The 10,000-nt window shown below is 40.0% G+C and overlaps 1 protein-coding gene across 1 annotated transcript in view; it reads right to left on the bottom strand.

Moving 5' to 3' along the window:
- Positions 1 to 10,000, bottom strand: part of FOXP2 (forkhead box P2) — a 437,464-nt gene that overhangs the window by 193,821 nt on the left and 233,643 nt on the right. The window contains exon 4 of the mRNA XM_052790203.1: positions 3,021 to 3,198. Coding sequence (XP_052646163.1) covers positions 3,021 to 3,188 — 168 coding nt within the window. The 5' untranslated portion in view covers positions 3,189 to 3,198. The remainder of the gene's footprint in view (positions 1 to 3,020; positions 3,199 to 10,000) is intronic.

The following is a 10,000-nucleotide window of genomic DNA, read 5'->3' as shown; positions in this document are numbered from 1 at the left end:
TTACATTCTAGTCATACATCTTCAAAGCCAACCTGATGACTTGTGACAGCACCCAATCCATTTATCACCAAGTATGTATTACAATATATTATAGAATACTGTCATTCTCTCTTGATACATGGATGAGGAACAACTCCCTGATTTAAGTCAAACTTCTCATTTCTATATAAAGATCACAACAACATAGTTCATCAGTCCAGTAACAATACTGTCCAAATTCCATATAATTGCTTACAAGAACATAATGAAGTCTATTATTTTAGCTTATTTACTTTCTATACATCCACCAATTTGTGATCATAATGCTTGAACAAGATGCAAATCGTATGTAACTTAAATTTTTAACTAAGCCCAGTTGCTCTTTGTACACAGCCTAAAATTTCTCATGTTTAACTTTCCCCAGTACATATTCATGCCACAGTGAAAACTTATTTTGTGATTTTACTTGGCTGATATAGCCATTCTTAAGCATTAGCATCTCTTTACATAGCTGCCCAGCTGAAGGAAATGTATTAAAACCAGCAATTATTTACTTGCTTCCTTTAGAAGAAGCTATAACAAACTTGATTTGTTTATTTGAAGGCCCCCAATAAAACAACTCAGAGAAGCCAAAACCAGAATGTTAAACTATGACATCAATACATTATATCTTGCACATATTTAAACAATAAAAAAATCTGAATAATAATAACTGCAGGTACAATGGGGTTTGCTCTGTTTTTCTACTTGTGAAAGTTTGTTAGGCAAGTCACATATTAAAAATAACATTTTAGAGAGTTACTACAGTGACAATAATAAAACCAGCCATCATCTTCCTCTTAAAACATATTTCAAGAGGCATCTGATCAAAAACAGAAAAAAAAAGAAATAGAAAAAAGAGGAAGAAAAGCAAAAGTAGCATAAAGCTATGCCCATTATCTAAAGGACATCCTACTGCATGTTTACTAGTGTTTATGTTTCACATCAACATATTTTATAGAAGGATTTATATGCCTAACTCAAGTTGTATTTAAATCCTATGGTGCAGACCCTACCATAAAATGCCTCTTGAGTCCTATTAACTGTACCCATGGTTTTACTTTGCCTGTCTGCTTATTTAAGATCTAATCACAGTTTTGAAGAAAAGATTGTCACTTCTAAGCCTGTCCCCTCAGAACCTGTCTGTTATTAGTACTCAACTGGATATTTTCATCTTCAGTTGTTATTCTCTGTGGTCTTTGCAAATGCTATCTACTGGAATCTGTGACTGTATGGACAAATTGGCTACAAATGCCTAGGACTGCTGCTTTGAGAAACATGTAAGTGGCACATTATTCTGTCGGTATTTTTGTGTTTTAAAGTGTTTCACTTAAGTTTAGTTTTCTGAACATTTTCACCAATTAAATACACTCTCAATAAAGATTTTAAAATGCTTTTATAATCTGAACACCTGAATAAAGGTGATGGCATGCTTTTCAATGAAAACAATATTAAATTTATATATATATATGTGTGTATATATATGTAATTTTCTATGCAAATAGTATATATGCACAATGTACATATACAGATAATAGTGTGTGTATATATATAGGTGTAAGCCTGCTAAGAACTTAATGAAGACGCTGAAACCTGTATTTCCTCAGACTGTAATACTATAAGTGCTCAATTGTTAAAACAGAATACACTTGAATTTGAAGCAAGGCACAGATTCAAGCCTTAACAACTTCTCATATTTCAATCCACAACTATTTAATTCTTCCACATTTTCTGTCACCATTTAAAATATTTAACTACAGATGTAGCTAGTGTACACTGCTTAATTCAGCACTGAGAATGATTCAATTTTAAGAGCTATTATGACCTGTTATTTCAGAGGCCCGTACACATGCAATTTATCTATCATGTTAAAGCATGTTTCTACAAAACAGGATTTTTATGCTATTTTGTCTTAGGGGAGACAACTTTCCTTCCATTAATGCAATACCTGACGTTGCAATTAAAAACCTTAGTATTTACAGATGAAGTGTTTGAACTCCAGAGGTGCTGAGTGGCCTCAGCAGGTGAGAGGGCCAGACACTGAAGACTTTCAGGAGTTCAGAGCAGGTACTGGCACTCTACAGAATCAGACCCCAATTGTTTACCAAACAAACCGTTTGGGCTTCACTGCATTAGTGCAACCTGCATCCCCTGATGGGGAGGCAACCATTTCGGTAGACAAAGTAGAAGGAATTATGTTTGTGCAGGTTTTCAAAGGAAAAGAAATCTTACACTGACAAAAATTAATCGATTACATCTCATAATTAGATGGCGTCAGCAGCCAGACAACGGTTTAATTTTACAGTTGTGAACATAAAAGCAGTTCTCCATTAACTCCCCGAGAAAGCAAACAGACAAACTTAAAAAGATGTTTTTAAAGCGAGAAGGGAAACATACCTACAGAAAAGCTGCTTCTCTCTTTTCCCATATTTTCGAAATCACCCATCCCGGTTACACTCGCACACACGCGCGCACACAGACAGGCACACACTCTTTATTATTTCGGTGGTTCTGAACTAAGCAACATTTTTTATTTACACCTACGGCAGCAAAGCATCTTTATTGTGAGAAGTCACTCTGGTCCCTTCAGCCCAGCTCCGACTTTGGAACAATTCCTCGCAAGCGAAGCGAAGTCTCAAGTAATGTGGCCCTCTGGTGGAAAGCTCTGCATCACCTCCTACGCCACCGAATCGCACCGTAAACTAACAGATTCTGAAAACATGCACTGCAAGGCTTCGGCACAACTTTTATAAATACGCCATGGGATTTTAATCACCAGGCGAGCATGGCGGCGTGCGGCGGCATCAGCGAGACGTTGCCGCCACGAGAACAGGATCCTTGCGTTTCAGCATTAATGTGCACAAAAACAACAAATAACGCCCCACGCTCTTCACTTGCACGACACTTCACATTCAGCACGCGCAGAGGGTCTGCAGAAGGGTGCCCGTCCGCAAACAGCCCTTTATTTGTTTAAAAACAAACAGGAAGCAAAACAAACTTACCTGCTGTTGTTGCAGATGCAGCAGTTCTACTGTGCTTACTTCAGTGCTCGTGTCACCACTTGATCTTCCATCTCTGCTGCCAGCATCTAATTGGCTGCTTAGAGTGCTCATTCCATTTTGATTCATTGAACTGTTGCTTATTGTCTCTGTCGCAGATTCCTGCATCATGACTTAATACCTAAAAGTGATTAAGAAGTATCAATTAACACACGCGTTACACCTTCACACTTCCATTATCAAGATGTCCCTCTCTGCCAATTATACAGACAGCATCTTTAGAAGAAGAAAAAAGCCTCGTGGAGCCGTTTACCTAGAAATGCGATGCAAACTCTGCTTTCATACATACAGCTACTAATCACCGGAATTATGGTTTCTATAAGCAAGCTTTGTGTGCTTACGTTTAACGGCCAAAATAACACACCATGCACGCAGCATGGTCAATAGCATTTATGAGCGACTACGTTTTAAAGTCTACCTATAAAACCACTTTAAATGAAGGCACGATTTCACACACTGCTCTATATTTCCTATTATCTAGCTTTGACAACCATGGATGACTATACAGCCTTATTTAAAATATTCACTATCTTGATTCTGTCAGAATTTTACAGCATATCTTATGCAAGGCTGTTGTTTAATGATGCACAGCTAATCATACAAAATTAAAATTTTGTAAGGGTGTTACAAATCATATGGTATCAACCAATGATAAATAGTATAATGGGCTTCTCCTTTTTTGTGACTAAATAAAATTTTGCCTCGGAGGCATTTTAAGAAAAAGCTCCTGCTGCAAACACGTCAGATATTGCCTATTTTTTTAATCAAACGGCTGATATTCATTTATTTTTCTGACATTTAAAACATTTAATACTGTCCTTCCTGGGAAGTAATTAAGCTTATGCATGAGCAGCAATCAAACTGTTCACTTGAAGATGACTTAAAACTCAATTTTAACATAGGCAAATAAATGAAAGATATAAAATTAATTTTCCAGGCATGTATTAGATATGAAAGCTGGAAATAAAATCTATCAAGAATATCACTAATGATTGTGCTAAAAACAGCATAAATTATGCATATTACCTTCTCTACAGTAATAAATGTTTTATCATTTTCACTGCATAAATATACTGTACTTTCAGGATAGCAATGAGATGTCCTGCCAAGATCAGTTGAAATCTTTGCAGTAAATAAAGAACCAACATGCCCTTACAAACCAGAATTTCAAGGCGCATTTTGTATCTGTAATATGGAAAGGTCAATGTCTCTTCTCAGAGCCACCAAAGTCCTTTCCTGCTCTCGCAGGGTCAGAATGGACCTCACTTTCCCTCACCCTCACTCCCAACGCACGGAAAGAGTCCCCACAACAACCTGGCTGAGCTGTGACTTTAAAAGACACCTCTGAAAGGAGAGGGATGTGTAAGCAAACTCGGGAAAAGAAACAAAGCTTGCTGCTTAGCCTAATTATTGAACTTAGTTATTTGTTCCCTTGCAAAGTATGAGCAATAGCCTTTCTCTGAGAAAAAAAAAAAAAAAAAAAAGGGGGGGGGCAGGAAAAGGATCATTACAACTTCAAGTGCGTGCATGGGATATTAATCAAAACGCTGTATGAATTAACGCAAACAAGCGCCTACAAGATAAAGTGAAATTATATATTGTGTGAAGAAAGTTAAAAAAGTAAAAGATGAGTTATTTAAAGATGGTCTGGTCAAAAATAAACAGGATGCAAAAAACCCAAACACGAACACAGTTAACATAAAGGAGGGCAGCTGTTATAGCCCAGTAAACAACAGCAGCACCAGATGTGTTTATGAACAAACAGCCCTTCCTAAACACTCTTACGAACATCAGCGAAGAAAAATAATAGAAGTGGAAAATGTGATACACGCAGTGATGAATTTTACAAGGCAAAACAAAGCTAATACTCTTTTCTGAGATTAGGCAGCTAATAAGTATTCAAATTAGGCATAAATTTTACATGTACAATGTTTAAAATATTCAGAGAAAAGGGTCTGATTGCCCTTAGTAGTTATATGAAAATTCTAATGCGGGTATGCCACAACTGTGGGAGCAGGCAGCCCTTTCTGATTTTTACAATATTTACTTTCAATAAAAAGACACGTATATCAGAGTGGAAATCTATTTAAAACACTTCATCAACTGTATCGTTACAAGGATTTGGAAATTCGGGAAATTCAAACATTAATCCTCTTTTAGTCAAACAAAGATTTAACCAACAGACAGGTTCATCTTTTACAAATTCGAACATTAGACAATAACAGTGGTACGTTTAGCCAAGCGCATTAAAAGGGCAAAGGGGTGTAAATGTTAGATAATCAAAACATTAGAAAACACTCAGAAATTTAATAAATAAATACATCACCCCCCCTGTTTTTACATCTCTCTGACTCTTTCACTACAATTAGCAGAGAAGGGTTAAACATCTTCCAGTTCATATTAACCAAAGGGTTTTATGTCTTGTGGATTTTGTATCCTCGCAAAGCCCCAGAGTGTAGTTCGGGCTCTGCATTTTAAGTTAAAGTGTCTGTGAGCCAGCAGAATCGGCTTTAACATAACATGACCAGTAACACTACTCTGGCAATAGAAAACAACAAATCCGACCCAACAGCTGTGTACAGAGAGAATGAAACTACAGAGTATCAATGCTAGAAAGGGCAATTTATTTGGAAGTGAAGTAGAAGAAATACTGAAGTATTTATATGAAAAAGAAAGAGTCCATAGAATTCTATGTTAAAAATAAAATGTTATTCCTAGTTGTAAAAGCGTATTTTTAGAAACAATACTGAAACTTTGGCTCGAGCAATGCTCTGTGGTGGTTGTCCACAGCCCCCTTCTCACTGCCGACAACTGAAGAAGGGCTGCTGGAAAAAGCAAGAGCACATAATCTTTTCCTTTTCCCTTGCATACACACACACACACGTGTATACATGTATATCTGTACACATGTGTACACGTACTATCAACTCTGAACCCTCACAAATTAAAGCACTGAAAACATCTAAACAAGGATCATTTCTGATATCTATGTACCAGTAATTTCAGTTACTGGTGGCAGAATAATTTGCACCTGCAACATCTCACTAAGCAAACTAACATACTTTTTTTTCTTGCTTTTACAACAGTAGTGCGGGTTGTTAGCATAATAATCATAAATAAATACAAAGGAAATAGAGCGACTACCAGATACAGAGGCTGAAAGTTTAGTATTTCAAATAGGCCAAGGAAAAATATACAGGTCCCTGTTTACACACATTTATACACATTCACACTTCCTAATCCTTCTTTCTTTCTCTTGCTGTCGCACTCGCTGTCAGTCATGAGCGTGCCTACACAGGCACGCATGCACACGCGCACCCACACTCACAGACACATACATTCACCAAGAGAGAATGAAACTGTAGATTATTTTAGTGTGTGGTTGCTCTGCAGGTTGAATGCCTAATTCTGCCAGGGTAACCAAGCAATCACCCATACCAAAAAAGAAATACTGGTCCCGTGAAGTTAGAAGCTACAGTTTGACTTTTCTCCCCTGCAGTAAAACGTAGGTTTTCTGTGCGCGCGTGTGCGTTCTAAGCCGGCAAGTCGCTGTACAGATACTTATTCTCTACACCACTTCCCTTTTGAAACATTAAACTGACACTGGAACTGACTGCACAAGATTGCATTTTCTCTTCCTAAACAACTTGAATTGAAAGGTTACTTAGTGTAACAATATTTACTTGCAGAATTGTGTTGTTACCAAGGGTATAATGGATGGTGGCTATGCAGGTTTACGCAAGAATGAGTGAAGCATGAGGCATTAGCCATGTGTTTGACATGTTTCAAATTGCTATAATCCAGCATTAAACACACCCAGCAATTCATGCCATTTCTTGCAGCCATAATCTTGAATAAAGCGTGCACAACCACTTATTATATAAATTAGTGTATGACTCCCTGTTATAGTCACAACAGTGCTTTTGTGTTTATTTTGCATCAAGATGGGGTCTTTTATTTGTACAAATAGCAGGATAGAGAGCCGTAGCTCAATTAGACCTCCTTACTTTATGACAGGGCGTACCGAACGCCGGGCTGGCGGCCTTCGGTTCGCCCTGCCAGGTAGAGGTTCTGCTGCCGCCGCCGGCCCCGCCGTTCCCCAGGTCGCCGCCCGCGCCGCCGCCGCCGCCGCGCCGGCAGGCGGGAGCGGGTGCGCAGCGCGGGAGCTGCCGCCAGGGGGCGCCGCGGGGCCGGCCGGCAGCCCGCCCCGCCCCGCCCCGGGGCATGCTGGCCCTGCCCCGCCCGCCCCCCGGGGCGCCCCGACTGCGGGCCGCGGGCCCGAACCCTGCGGCGCCCGGCCCCCCTGGACGGCACCGCTCCGCCTGCCGAGATAAACGGGAAGCTGACGTCCCTCCGCGGGCCCGTCGGTCCCGTCCCCCCGCGAGAGAGACGCCGCCTCAGCCCCTCAGGAGCGGAGAGCGCGCCGGCGGCCGCCCCCCAGTAGTGGCGACACGGAGGTGGGCAGCACCATCACAAAGCCCCTCCGGAAACACCCCTGTCGTACTGTCGTACCCCGCTCCGGGGCCAGCCCCCCGACCACGGCGACGTCCCCAGGCCCATGATCCTATTCCACGGGCGGTCGCGTGCCCGCACCGGCCGATCCACAGACGAGGCGGACCTGTAGCACACGGCGCTCAATGCCATGGAGCCGACCTTGGCCAGCGCGCCCATGCGCTTACCTCGTTTCGCTTCCTAAGACACGGCCTAGGCTTCAGCCTCTTAAAACTGGCCTATGATGTAAAAGCAGAGGTGAGGAGCTAGGCTTAAATAATGGTAACTTTTGTGCTCTGCTGGAATTAATTCATCATTGACACAAGGCACAATGCATCTGAAGCCTTGCGCTGGTATGTTAGAAATCTTTAATACTTAAGATTGCCTAATAAATCAAAATGCCAAATATGAAGGACATAGCTGAATGTGTGAGAACAAAAAATTAGACAAGCTAAGAGAATATTTGTAAAGGGTTTGGGTTGGGTTGGGTTTTTTTCCACTTTATCTAAAACATTTAGCTTTCAAAGCCTGAGTTAAGCAGAGACATAAATTAGTTCATTCCGTATTTTTTAAATATGTAGGTAAATGAATATGATTAAAACACTAATTAGGTCAACTGCTATCGAAATACTGTAAAATGAAGTACCTATATTAGTAGGTTTAATATACTGCTACCTACTCAAATAAGTTTTCTCTGTAAAAATGTAAAGTATGCTCTAACACCTTGTGCTGGAAGGTCTTTCAGGAAAACGGAGCTTCCAGTTGTGAGTTACAGGATGTATCTTAGCATAATCGGAAAGAATGTGTATGTATCACATCGGCATCAGTGAGCAAAGTCAGCATCTTTGATGAGAAATAATAGAATTTTCATGGTAAAAAAATCATCTCTTCAAAGCCAACTAATCATTTTACTATTTAGAATAACCTCACGAGCGAAGATGGTAGTTGTGAGTAAAGTTAACAGTTCAAAAATGGCTAAAAAGGGCAGCGATGGGACAACAGAAATGGCACAACACAGAAAGCAGTGCTGTTGTGATGAATTCAGGCTGTAGTACAAAACTTTTAAGTGGGCACTCATATGGTCGGTCTCTGAAGGCCATTTCTGAACACAGATTTACAGTAAAATTGACAACTGGATTTTTGCAAATTATCACAGATGAGATTTATTTACTAGAGACAAGAGCCAGCAGCTCAGCACCCCACCCCGGCCCCCACCCACACAGAGTGCCAGGTAAAGAAAAAGTGCATCCTTCCTGCAGCATTCTGTCTTAACAGGTGCACTCGGCTGGCATGAGAAGGCTTTAGGAAATCAGATGAATTGACTTGTGGTAAAGTTAACTGCAACTGAAAAAACAAGCATTGCCTAAAAATTTTTATCTCTATACTATAAGCCACAGTTTTTCCCACTGTCTGTGTACTACAGTATATTTATTTATCAGATGTTTAAATGAACCAGGTAAAGGTATTGAAGGTAGAGTATCATATTCAATTTTACACTAAAAGCTATCCTGCATTTTAAAGGCTGTATCTTTCCCTTTCACGCCATCTCAATTCCTCAGGACTAATAAAAATAGTAGGTCAGTCCTGGGCACAGTAATTCATCTGCTTTCTAAAATTCAGGAATATGTTATCACACTCATCCGATTATTAAACAACAGTTCACTTCCTCAAACAGCAAGTAAGGTCTAATTAATTTCCACCTGCTATTTATTTTTGCTTTGTGGGAAAAAAAAATCCCTACGAAGGCCCGTCTTACCTATAAGAGTAGTCTGTACAATATTGTAAGATGCGTACCTTACACATAGGATAGTGGCAAAAGCCTGCTAGAGTGCATTACCTACAGCCCACACAGAAATGAGCAGCCAATTTCAGGGTAAGATTCTTATTTGAGCAACGACAGCTTGGGAAACCCCACCTTGGAAAGCACACTCCTCTCACTCCCTCTCTCTGTATCTATCTCCCTTCTCTTTCCCAGTCTTAAAAAAAAAAAAAAAAAAAAGGAAGAAAAAAAAAAAAGCAGCTCTCCAAGCTCTTGAGAGTAGGGAGACTTTATTACAGTCAATGGAGAATTTAATAGTGAGAAAGCATTAGGGCAGTAGGAAATAATTAGAACTGTGAGAGCTAGGGAAGACCTGCCTAGCAGGCAAATTCCCTTTAAAAAAAAAAAAAAGAAAAAAGAAAAAAAAAGCTTCTTACAGAGTCTGTAGGGCTTACAAACTGCAAACCCGGGGCCAACTTTTTATACCAATTTTTTTTTTTTTTTTTGTGGAGCTTGCAACAACTATCACTGATATTTCCCCTCCCCTGATCTTTGAATATCGTGATAGCACCTTCACTTCACCAGACAGTCTTTGTTTAACACTCACGCTTACTTGACTTCTCGCCTAGGCTCCTGCTCAAAGCTTCCCTTCAGTATCCCTTGAGGGTTTTTT

This window comes from Harpia harpyja, chromosome 6, assembly GCF_026419915.1.
Source record: "Harpia harpyja isolate bHarHar1 chromosome 6, bHarHar1 primary haplotype, whole genome shotgun sequence".
In the NCBI taxonomy this organism is placed as follows: domain Eukaryota; kingdom Metazoa; phylum Chordata; class Aves; order Accipitriformes; family Accipitridae; genus Harpia; species Harpia harpyja.
This window is presented reverse-complemented; position numbering and strand designations above follow the sequence as displayed.